The sequence below is a fragment of the Aethalodelphis obliquidens genome, unplaced genomic scaffold (assembly GCF_003676395.1).
Source record: "Aethalodelphis obliquidens isolate GAN/ISIS:26980383/991018 unplaced genomic scaffold, ASM367639v1 scaffold42, whole genome shotgun sequence".
Classification (NCBI taxonomy): Eukaryota; Metazoa; Chordata; class Mammalia; order Artiodactyla; family Delphinidae; genus Aethalodelphis; species Aethalodelphis obliquidens.
In genome coordinates this window covers 8,446,136-8,459,206 of record NW_020837986.1, presented here as the reverse complement: position 1 = coordinate 8,459,206, position 13,071 = coordinate 8,446,136, and the positions used below count along the sequence as shown (strand labels likewise).

The window sequence follows — 13,071 nt, the reverse complement described above, 5'->3', positions numbered from 1 at the left end:
TGTCTAATATTCCCTCCAACACCTAGTAGAGTGATGTTCAGGTTCTGTTAGCTCAGTAAACACTTCCTGAGTGAATGAGTGAATGATCATGGTTCTGATGTAGCTGACAAAACATTCATAATGTCTGTTAAAATGGAGGTAGTTTACCTTACAGTGATTTTACAAGTATCTGCCTCTGTTAGGCTTGATAAAGAAACAGAATCAATATTCAGCTTACTGATGCAGCTGTAGAATTAATCAGAGAAAATGTCAAAGTAAATCATGAATGCTAAAGAATAGTTTGTACTTCCAAAAAAGAAATCTACACACCCTTTGGAAACGAGATGGATATATATTCAGGCTTTAACAAGGAGTAAGAGTTTTTTTGGTAGGAAAAATTGATTAAGTAGTGTCTTCATGACTAGTGATTTAAATTATAAATCATATTCATGTTACTTGTCAATCAGTCAGATTACAGATCGTAAGTGAGATCTTTGGTAATGTTAATTTTTGATACATTGATTCCCCCTCACCTCCCCCCCCCCACTGTGGACATTGGTAAAACCCACATTCTCCAGTAATTACTGTACTCTTAGTACCTGTAATTTTTAAAATTGGGAATTAATAAGTACATGAGGGTTCTGTTTAATATTTGCAATGACTTTGCTTGGAGATTTTGAGGAATTTTTGGTACCTGGTTTTTCTTCCAGATAAAAAAGGTGGCATATTGCCATGATTCTTGTATAGGCATAATATATAATTATATATGAATATCTGGAATTGCCACTCAGATATTTCTTTTTTTTTAATCAATACATATTTATTGAGCATCTATTTTCTTAACATCTTTATTGGAGTATAACTGCTTTACAATGGTATGTTAGTTTCTGCTTTATAACAAAGTGAATCAGTTATACATATACATATATCCCCATATCTCTTCCCTCTTGCGTCTCCCTCCCTCCCTCCCTATCCCACCCCTCTAGGTGGTCACAAAGCACCGAGCTGATCTCCCTGTGCTATGCGGCTGCTTCCCACTAGCTATCTATGTTACGTTTGGTAGTGTATATATGTCCATGCCACTCTCTCACTTTGTCCCAGCTTACCCTTCCCCCTCCCCATATCCTCAAGTCCATTCTCTAGTAGGTCTGCGTCTTTATTCCCATCTTGCCCCTAGGTTCTTCATGACCATTTTTTTCTTTTTTTGTTTTAGATTCCATATATATGTGTTAGCATACGGTATTTGTTTTTCTCTTTTTGACTTACTTCACTCTGTATGACAGACTCTAGGTCCATCCACCTCACTACAAATAACTCAATTTTGTTTCTTTTTATGGCTGAGTAACATTCTATTGTATATATGTGCCACATCTTCTTTATCCATTCATCTGTTGATGGACACTTAGGTTGCTTCCATGTCCTGGCTATTGTAAATAGAACTGCAGTGAACATTGTGGTACATGACTCTTCTTGAATTACAGCTTTCTCAGGGTATATGCCCAGTAGTGGGATTGCTGGGTCATATGGTAGTTTTATTTTTAGTTTTTTAAGGAACCTCCATACTGTTTTCCATAGTGGCTGTATCAATTTACATTCCCACCAAGAGTGCAAGAGGGTTCACCCACACCCTCTCCAGCATGTTGTTTGTAGATTTTCTGGTGATGCCCATTCTGACTGGTGTGAGGTGATACCTCATTGTAGTTTTGATTTGCATTTCTCTAATAATTAGTGATGTTGAGCAGCTTTTCATGTGCCTCTTGCCCATCTGTATATCTTCTTTGGAGAAATGTCTATTTAGGTCTTCTGCCCATTTTTGGATTGGGTTGTTTGTTTCTTTAATATTGAGCTGCATGAGCTGTTTATATATTTTGGAGATTAATCCTTTGTCTGTTGATTCGTTTGCAAATATTTTCTCCCATTCTGAGGGTTGTCTTTTTGTCTTGTTTATGGTTTCCTTTGCTGTGCAAAAGCTCTTAAGTTTCATTAGGTCCCATTTGTTTATTTTTGTTTTTATTTCCATTCCTCTAGGAGGTGGGTCAAAAAGGATCTTGCTGTGATTTATGTCATGGAGTGTTCTGCCTATGTTTTCCTTCTAAGAGTTTAATAGTGTCTGGCCTTACATTTAGGTCTTTAATCCATTTTGAGTTTATTTTTGTGTATGGTGTTAGGGAGTGTTCTAATTTCAATCTTTTACATGTAGCTGTCCAGTTTTCCCAGCACCACTTATTGAAGAGGCTGTCTTTTCTCCACTGTATATTCTTGCCTCCTTTATCAAAGGTAAGGTGACCATATGTGTGTGGGTTTGTCTCTGGGCTTACTATCCTGTTCCATTGATCTATATTTCTGTTTTTGTGCCAGTACCATACTGTCTTGATTACTGTAGCTTTGTAGTATAGTCTGAAGTCAGGAGCCTGATTCCTCCAGCTCCGTTTTTCTTTCTCAAGATTGCTTTGGCTATTCGGGGTCTTTTGTGTTTCCATACAAATTGTGCTATTTTTTTTTCTAGTCACTCAGATATTTCTTAAAAACATGATAATGATATTCCCTTACATTGACATAGCACTTTATAGCTTACACAAAACCTCTTTGTAAGATGTTTTAACCATCACAACAACCCTTTGAGTGGGTAGAATTTTCTGTCTCTGATGACTCTGATCCCTAATTATGAACTTTGGCTGATGATAGTTGCAGCATTAGAGATTGTGAGTTTTTTCAGTTCTGATGCCTTAAGCAAATTTGCAAGGGAGCCCTGATGTTAACTTTGGCAGGTTTCATGCCTGCAAATATTGATTGAGCCAGAAGCCCTAGTTGGAAAATGTCACCAGTGAATGTGCAGCCAGCAAAGGCAAGGGAAAACTCATTACTGCAGCTCATCTGTAACTTCTCGGTCAGGCCACTCACTACCATCTGGTAAAAATGAATGTTTGAAAACTCCTTTTTATTCTGACAAAATGTAATCAGGTGAGGTTAACAGCAGATGATTTCTGAGCACTTCGTATTAGTTAAAGCAATCCATCCACAAGCTTGGGTTTGTGACATTCCATATGTCTAATCACCTGAAGAGGTATCAGAAAGCTTTGAAATCCCCAAATAAAGGTAGGAAGGAATTTAATTATGTGTACACCTCCCTTAACTATGTTGCATACATTCTTCCCATCTCATATTGAAAGTGTTTATTCTGAAAAAGAAAAGGCAATGAGAGAGGAAGAATGAAATAGGATTACTGTCTTAAAATAATATAAAGTGTTTTTTTTTTAAATGTGAGAGTGAGATTAAACCTATTTTATATTGCTTTAAGGAGAAAGATTATGGACCGGGGAAGAAAATTATTAAGTTGAAATGTTTCCCCTTAATTGAATGAACTGTCTGAGTGATCCAGAGATGGAGGGAGTGCAGTTTAGGAGGAGGTTAAGTTTCTGGTCACCGAAAGTGTTAGGAAACCCCAGCCTGTGCCTAGCAGAAATATTTTAAAGGGTTTTCAAACCTCAGAAAGATAATTGAGTTAAATCAAGGATTCCTAAAGTCTGGATTGTCTCTAGTGACTCAGAATTATTGCAAGAGGTTTTAAATCCAGATATACTCAAGCATTTTCTGTAGAATGAATCTCAATCTCTCAAAATCTCTCTCAAAATTAATCAGTCTCTCTTTTGCTGTTTCTCCGTGTCTTCTCTTCTCTCTCGTAAATGTGGGAGTTAAAAACACAAATTCAATGAAAAGTATTACCAAATACATAGAAATGTATTTGTTTGTTGTCATCGTGTATTTTCTCAATTACTGGATACTAAAAAAGTGCAGCTGGGGTGGGGTCTGTCAAATATTTTGACGTTAAAAATGGGATCCTTGTTTTAACACCTATTAATGGTCAACACCCTCTCCAACCTTGAGGTTCTTTGATTTTAAGTCAGGTGTGTCCAGGAGAGATACACGTATTGTCTTCTGTGGGCTAAACTGTGTTTAGCACTTTAGAAACATTGGCCTTTATGTGTGTATATATATATATAAAACGTCTGTGTGAAAGTGCGGGTTGTTCCTAGTTTATAGATTGAGAAAACTGAAGCCTGGAATGGGTAAGTTACTTCCCAGGGCTGCTAAGTAGAGGGACCAGGATTTGAATTTAGGAAAATCTGACTCCAAAATTCATTCTCCAAACAGTATATCACCATTGCACACAGGTTAGGAATGACTAGTTAGTATAGCGAAGGACGAGACAAATTATATTGGGAATTAGAAGGCTTATATTATTGCCTACCACAGACAAGGTGCTTAAACCCACCGAGCTCAGGTTTCCCTATTTCTGTAAAAAGAGGGATAAACTAGATTATCTCTTTCAGCTCACATTTGAGTCTTTCCCATTGTTTGATATTTAGGAAACAGCACTTTATGCCCCCACTTGGAAGGCCCTTTTCTGAAGATATGTGACCTTCTTGATGCTAGGTGAAGAATTCCTGGTTTATTATAAAGTTAATAGAAGATTTCCTTTGAATTTTTCCATTTCCTTAATAAAATTGAACATATTTTTCTTCCATTAACATGAAAGTACACTTTATGAAAATTACTCCACTTCTTAGCCAGGTAACATGGAATATTGAGCTATATTTAGATGTTCCCCTGCAGTATACATCTGCATTGTTATAGCCTGGTACAAATGTGCTCTTCACATTAATAATTGCACTGTGTGTTTTCATAATTTATCATAATGATACCATTATTGCTTATTATAGAAGTCCCCTTTCTTCTCCCCCACCCCCAAGTCTAATTGAGGTCGAGACAGACCATAAATGCGATAATATAGATTGCATGCTCAGAGGAAATGGGGTTGGTTTCATAGTGGAGTTTTAATTTAGGATTCGTTCTGCTGATGTAGCCTCTTCCTATGGTACATTACTTTGAGCCCAATATAACTGCATTTTCCCACAGTCCCTCATTATAGCTACAGCTTCTCACTGCTTTTTAATTAAAAAGGGGGGGGGGGAGAGAAATGAAACCTAAAGCTTAGGTTGGATATTGTCTGGGTATGCAGGGACTAGTCTAGGCAGATTGCTTATTTAATTTTTTAATTCTTTCAAAGCTTTCATGGAGATGTCTTGATTTCTATTTCTAGGGGGATGGGTATATATATCATCCATCATACACACACAAACACACACAAGGCATCAAGATTTTTGGAAAGTAAAGACATATTATATGTATATTCTTGGAGCTTCCTATAAGCTTTGAGCAAGTGGGAATCCTTTGTGTATCCTAGAAAGGGTACCAGCTGTGTGGTTGGATGGTGGCAAATGCTTAGTGAGCATTTATTCCGCTCGCCACCTATTGGGAATAAGGCAGGGAATGTAGAAGATTGTAAAAATCCTTAAAAGGCTGATGTTCTAGTACATCAGAAGTTAAGAGTTAATCATTTTTCTGCTGTGGGCAGCAGAAGCAGAGAAATGACTTTATTAAGAACAATTTCTTTTGTCATTCCTTCATCTTGAGGGATTCCAAACACCTTTCAGATACCAAAACAAATTAATCTCCAAAGGTGACTGGTAAGACTGGCTTAATCCTTTTGGGATTGGTTGTGTAAAACGCAAGGAGAGCTCAGGCCTGAGCTGATGACCTCCCTGACAGGCTGTGAGTGCTGCCTTTCTGGATCCAGAGTCCTTTGTCTCTTCTGTAGTGAAATCAGTCCGGCAGTTCCTAGGTTCTTCCCCACTTACATATTCTTGCTTTGTTTTGTATAACTGATCACTCTCTCAGTGGTGAATACTGGTAAATATAATCTAGAAGTTTATTTCTGGGGCAGGGTGTTGTTAGCTTCACAGATTTTAATGGGGATCTTTCACAAATAGGACTTCAGCTGTATATGATCCCTATTTCATTCAGTGTGGCCAGAAATCCAATTTCATTTTGACATTATCAGGGAACAGGAACCCCTCAGATGAAAATTCCCTAAACCTGGGATGTCTAATATGGTAGCCACTCACTGCACATGGCTGTTGGGCACATGAAATAGGGCTGGTTCTGTGTTGAGATACACCACGAGTGTAAAATACATCTACCAAATTCCAAAGACTTAGTATTAAAAAAAAAAAGTAAAATACTTCATTAGTAATTTTTTATATTGATTACATGTTGAAAAGGTAATATTTTAGATATATTGGATTAAATAAAATATATTATTGAAATTAATTTCATCTGTTTCTTTTTTTGTTTGGCTGCTAAAACAATTTTAAATTATATCTATGGCTTGTATTATATTTTGATTGGACTGCTATGTCCTAGATTGTTAAGCCCCTTGATAGCAAAGCAATGTTTGTCTTTATGCCATGTGTCCCCAGTCCCCAGCACAGTGCCTTATATATAGTTGGCACTTATTATATATTTGTTAAAGAAATGAATTTTAACCTTTATTACTCAGAATGGTCAAATTTCAGAAATGAGTAGGAACTTCTCTATTTGGAGGGTTAGTATCTGAAAAAGAATTGAGAGTTGAGTAGAGAAGTAAAGAACAGAAGTTTTTAAAATTTTGCCTTGGGAGAGAAAAATGCTGAAATAAAATATATTGGGCCTTTGGGAGGCTTATCCATCTGTTGGAGAGGGAGGTGGGAGCTGTTATGTTTGTCAAGGAACCATGTCAAAGCATCCCAGTGGGATGGGTTCTGCTGTGCTCTGCTACAGAGTTGTCCTCCATGAGGGGAGCTAAAGCCGAATACCCTGTATGAGGGGGAAGGAAATTGGAGATACAGTGGCTAAACCTAAAGGTTGCCCTCTTAGGAATGTGCTTAGACTATTCACAAAGATTAGCAAAGCTATCTTGTCTCAAGAATCCGTTCTAGCCTTGTCTATCCCTGTGTCCCTATTTAGACATTACCCTAATGGAAGCCTGGGACTGGTACTAGGCCAGGCTGATTACTTGAGGATCCTTCAAGCCTTGGAGTTCTTTAATAAATTATTTGTTGAATGAATGGTTTAACAAATATTATTTTAACTTGCCTAACGTCTTGTATGACTTATGTTTATATGTTCTTGCCTGAAAGTCCCTCAGATCTGTCTCAGCTAGGGTCCTGGAATCATGGAAATTGGCAGACTTCCCAGAGATCAGTTTCAACTTTTAGAAGGCACCAGGTTGTCTTTGCAAGAGTGTATTAAAGGATCTCAGGCATCCTGTCTCCCTGCTTATAAAATAGAACTGTTAACTACTTCTCATCCCCAGAGATGGGGTGAAGATTAAAAGGAGTGCTTTAAGTTCTGCAGAAGGAAAGTGCTATTTCAGTGGAAATTATTAGTGGTAAAAATGAAACTCCTCCCGGACCTCTGAAATGTTTGTTTTACAGAAGTGGATTGGAAGATGTGTTCAAAAGAGACATTGCCATTGTTCTTTTTTTTGCATTTCTTAACTGTGGCAGTATTTAGCTTTCTCCTTTTAATTGTGGTCCACTGCCTTTTTTCTCTGCGCTGAGATAAACAGTCCAGAAATCTCCTCTCCGTGGAGGACTGTGGAGCTCATGCTTTGATTTGGCTGCTGCAATAGGCTCACACTAATCAGAACCGCAGCAGGGCTTGTTTTAGGAGCCTGAAAGAATTAGTGCTCCCAGAGGGCTGAAGTTCCTTACCTGCTGTGGCGCTACCTAGTTTGAAGCCTGCCCTCCTTTAGGAGCAAGCTACCTCCTCCTCACATGAAAACCACCACCTCCTTTTTTTGTACTCTTTGGTTACTGGCATGTTGATTTCCTTTTTCTTTTTCTTCTTCTTTTTTTTAAACGTGTAGACTAGTAATGATGACAACAGATTTTTGTAATTTTTATATTTATGGAAATAGAGTGTGATCATATGAAATTTTAATCCATCCCAGGGAGACTCAGGAACAGAGTGAAAAATAGCAGGTGGTACCCCACAAACCGAATTGTCTAATGTGAGTTTTCTAAGCAATGTCGTATGCTTAGACTTACTGAAGCACCTGGTATGTGGAATCAGCAGGGTACATGAATATAGAGGGGAATGCCTTTGTACCACTCGGGTAGCAGAGTTCAGTAACAGTGTGGGTTATAAGTCACAGGGTGAGATGTGTATCATGTATAATAGAAATTTGTCTGTTATCACCAAAAGCAACTTAGCAGGCTGGCAGTGACTATAGCATTTTCTTCACTTTGGTATTAACATACCACATTGTACCTAGCACACTGTTGGTGTGTGCAGTTATTGTAACAGATAAAGAAAAGCTCGTTGAAGAGCCTAACACAAATGTTTTGTGTTGGGGAAGACAGAATCATTTGGATTAATTAACTCATAGTAATAATTTTATATATTTGTTTAGTATTGTTATAGTTTACTGTTCTTTCACTACAGTTTGCCACCGTTTGGGACAAACTTCCAGTTATAAGGTAAATAAGGTCTGGGGACCTAATGTATAGCAGAGTGACTGTAGTTAATAATACTGTATCGTATACTTGAAAGCTGCTGAGATCTTAAATGTTCTCACCATCAGTGGTGGTGGCGAAAGGTAATTATGTGAGGTGATAGAGGTATTAACTAACCTTATTGTGGTATCATTTCACAAAATACATATGAATCAAATCATCATGTTGTACACCTTAAACTTGCACAAATTATATGTCAGTTATATCCCAATAAAGCTGAAAAAAATTTTTAAAATACACACAAAAACATCTTTTCTGAAGTTCACAGGGAGAAAAGGATGATAATCTCCACTTGCAGATGAGGAAAGTAAGGCTTAGAGAGGTTAAATGATGTGCCCAAAGTTGCACAGTAGTAACTCGAGCTGAATGGAGATATTGGGCTGTTTGATATCTAGTGCGGTGCTCTTTTTCCTCAGTTCTGAGGCCCATTTCAGTAGTGCCCTGTTTTATTCCAGCTGAATGGCAAGCAATTGTAAAAACTCCTCCATGGATTGCATTGTCAGAGGGAGAATGAGACCCTAACAGTGCGGTGGGAAAAGCCCTGGACTAGGAGTCCGGAAGTGCCGTTCTATTTTCAGTGCTGCTCCTGGCTTTGTGACCTTGGGTAATACTTGACCTCTGGGCCTTACTCTACTCTGCTGGAAAGTAGGAATTTAGAATGTTGTAGACCCTTGGAAGTTGTGTATGTAATATTCTCTGTTTGAATTACTTGTGAGTGACTATAATCTTTTTTAAATCTGAATTAAAACCAGGTACTAAGGGATTGGTGTTGGGGACTGAATGCTAACTAGTAAATTGAGCTTAACCCAGCGTTCCCTTCTCAAAGTAGCCTTGTTCCCCGTGATTTCTGTATATACAGGAACTTCTGTGAAGTGCTAAACTTTACATATTGAAAAATACTTGTAACAAAAACCAGCTACCTTGTAGGTGACTGTAATCATGTATTTATAGAATCGTTGCAGGTCTGAGAAATAACCACTTAGAGCTTTACTTCATTCTGTGGGAGAAATTGTATGCTCTGGTGTTTTTCAGTCAGGGAATTCCGAAAACTTTTAGAATGCTTGGTATGTATGCCCTTATACATATTTTCCAGCTCTCAAATCCTGTGTTTCTTTTTTCTCTTCCTTAGCCCAACAGGGGCACAAAACGTCCCCGGGATGATGAAGAGGAAGAGCTGAAGATGCGTCGGAGACAAGCTGGTACTCGAGAGCGTGGCCGCTTTCGGGAGGAGGAAATGACTGTGGTAGAAGAAGCAGATGATGACAAAAAACGGCTGCTTCAAATCATTGACAGAGAGGGTGAGGAGGAAGAGGAAGAGGTAAGGTGGCAGAGCTGGGCTTGGAGCTCAGATGCTCGGCCCTGACACAGCATCTGTAGAGTGTAATTCAGTGCTAAATGCTTAATTTCCCTGAACTTCCCAGCTTAATCTGTAAAATGGGGTTAAGAATACTTATTTCACAGTGTTGACATGAAGGTTAAGTGGAATAATGGAGTTGGGAAAGCATCTTACAAACTGTAAAGAACATTACAGATAGAGTTTTTAAGTTATTCTGGATTATATATTATAATCGAGGCCCAAGCACTGAACTGTGGGGCAATTAGTATGGACTGAGGAGGGTCAGAGAGGCTTCCTAGCCAGTACTGAGGACACATAGAGGGCACTCATTTTTAAGTACAGTCAATAGTCTTTGAAAGAGGAGTAGAATTTTGTCAAACAAGTGGAGGAAGGGCTTTTCAGGCAGTTGAGATGGCCTTCGCAAAGCAACGAAGTTGAAGAAATTAAAGGCGCAGTTAGGGGATTAGGTATTTAGATGTGACTGAAAAAATATGGTTTAGGGAAAGAGATACCCAAGGCCCTTTCTATTTGCTGTTCCTCAAGGTGCCTTAGGGCCTTTGCACTGACTCCTGTCTCTGAACCTTTTTACTTCTGTGTCTTCTGCTGGCATGCTTTTCTTCCCCTGATGCTTTTTACATGACTGGTTTCTTCTCATTCAGGTCTCAGTTCAGGTGTTTCTTCCTCAGGGAAGTCGTTCCTGTCTCTGAGGTAGCCCTGCAAGTCGTTCTCTTATTCTCTTATCACTTTATTCTGTATACTGTCTTCACAGCACTTATCATGATCTGAAATTCCTGTTTGTTATTTTACTCATTTGTTGTCCTCTCCCCAACCTCTGTTGAAAACAGGGACTGGCTCTGTTTTGTTCACAGCTGTATCTCTAGCATTCAGAGCAATGCCTAGAACTTGGTGTAGGCCCTTAACAAGTATTTATTGAATGAATAAATGAATGAAGCTGAAAAGAATAGAGGTAAAATATCAGTGATTAAAAATAATGTGACCTTACCTTTGTGTCTCTTTAAATCCTTAAGTGTTAACTTGTATGTAATTTCACTCTGACATTTTGTTCAGTATGAATTAGATTCTTAAGAGCCAGCTGTTTTTTGGTTCCCTTAAAGACTTGATGCTAAGTTTGGATTTAAAAAATGAAGCTGGAGTGTGAATCTGAGAAGAAAAAAAAATTGATTCATATTCCAAAAAGGTCTTTATTGTGTTATGACAGTAACTCTCTCCTCATTAGGATTTCTACCAGTGGTAATTCGGTGGTCTGCCCCTAAGAGATGGTGACACTTTGGAAATCTGTGGTGAGAAACAGTCTTGGATTTCCTCTCTGAGGGCAGCAGCCCTGCCAGCCTTAGACAAACAGTGTGTGTAGCACATCCTCCCTCTCTCCCTCACTCCTTACTAGCTTCTGATCAATCTGTTAGCCCTGCAGCAGCAGTTAATTGGCAGGTATAATTCCCGTGCCGGGCAAGGCTGGTACTGGAGGATTAGGATAGTAGCTGTCATGGGTATAAGGTTTCTAGCCTGGAAGACAGAAATGGGATGTGGGACCAGCCCTTCTGTTAAGGGATAGGGAAAAAGAGGTCGCTTTGTAAAAATGACGCATGGAAGGCCACAAGTCCAGGAGTTATTTTCTCACTGCCACCAAAGTCCCATTTGATGAAAAACAAGTGATGTTTGCCCCTGTAAAGTCAGGTGAACTTGTAAAATATTATTGTCCTTTTTGTGCTACATCACCAGCATTCATCTTTCTGAAATCTCCCTCTGGTTTCTGACGTTGAGCTATTAGAGATACTGCTGTGGCTGATGACTAAGACTGATAATTCGGTTTTCCCCCAGTGTTGGAGAGAAATTAAAGGAGGGAAGGCCAAACCCTGGAGAGGCTAAGACTTTGGGAATCCTATGAGAGCTGTATTATTAACACTAATAAAGTTTTTTCCTACAGGGTTGGCAGGATGTTAGCTAAGGGAAAGAAAAGCTGTAGGTACTGAGATTGCTTGAAAGTGATTTAACCCTTTCCTAGCAATTTAAATTATTTTAGTTAAATCCCAGTGATAAGTTGGGTACATTAACAATCATGCTAATAGTTACAATAACAGCTTATATTAATAGAGTGTCATATAGTTTATAAAACAATTTTATGTACCTCATGTCTTTAGGTCATCTCTATGATGACCTAAAGTAGTTTTCCCCTTTCTCCCTGCCTTCCTTCCTTCCTTCCTTCCTTCAACAGATCTTCATTGGATGTCTCCTGTGTGCCAGGCCCTATCATGGGCACTGGAGAGTCAACAGTGAATAAGCAGACATGGGCCACTAACAGAGGTTTGGGGTTGGAGAGATTACTGGGCCAAATCCTGCCAGGCCTTCCTTATACAGGTCATGTGAAGGATTTGGGACTTTATTCTAAATGCCAAGTGGATGAATTCACTTATGAGGTAGAATCAGTTAGACTTGGTGAGGGTTTGAAGATTATATTCAGCAAAGTAACATTGCCACGTGGGTAGTAAGTAGTGAAGCTAAGCCCTGAGTCCTGACTGAGTCGGGGCACTGACTTCAGTTTTTTTACCAAGTCAGGGTACCTCTCCTTAAAGCTGTAGACACTGGGGAGCGGGTGGGGTTCCAACAGAGTACCTCAGGGTCCAGGAGTCATTGATAAAATCTAAGAAAGGTGTCATGCCCAAAATGAATGTATAGGTATCTCCCACTTAAAACTCAATATGTCGGGGCTTCCCTGGTGGCGCAGTGGTTAAGAATCCGCCTGCCAATGCAGGGGACATGGGTTCGAGCCCTGGTCCGAAAAGATGCCACGGAGCAACTGGGCCCGTGCTCCACAACTGCTGAGCCTGCGCTTTAGAACCTGCGAGCCACAACTACTGAGGCCTGTGCACCTAGAGCCTGTGCTCCGCAACAAAGAGTAACCCACGCTCACCGCAACTAGAGAAAACCCGCACGCAGCAATGAAGACCCAACACAGCCAAAAATAAAATAAGTAAATTTAAAAAAGAACCTCAATATGCCAAAATCTAAATTTAATAGCTAACATTTTTAGGTACTTAAAAAATTATGAGATGATTCAGTGCTTTCATAGCTAACATTTTTAGGTACTTAAAAAATTATGAGATGATTCAGTGATTTCCAAAAGGATCTATTTCTGGTTCTCCATTTTTTTTTTTTTTTTTTGCGGTACGCGGGCCTCTCACTGTTTTGGCCTCTCCCGTTGCGGAGCACAGGCTCCAGACGCACAGGCTTAGAGGCCATGGCTTACGGGCCCAGCCGCTCCGCGGCATGTGGGATCTTCCCGGACCAGGGCACAAACCCGCGTCCCCTGCATCAGCAGGCAGACTCTCAACCACTGCG

The 13,071-nt window shown here is 39.4% G+C and overlaps 1 protein-coding gene across 1 annotated transcript in view; it reads left to right on the top strand.

Annotated features, from left to right (window-relative positions):
• Positions 1-13,071, top strand: part of CTNNBL1 (catenin beta like 1) — a 172,778-nt gene that overhangs the window by 19,726 nt on the left and 139,981 nt on the right. The window contains exon 2 of the mRNA XM_027078332.1: positions 9,508-9,696. Within this exon, the coding sequence (XP_026934133.1) occupies positions 9,508-9,696 (189 nt within the window). The remainder of the gene's footprint in view (positions 1-9,507; positions 9,697-13,071) is intronic.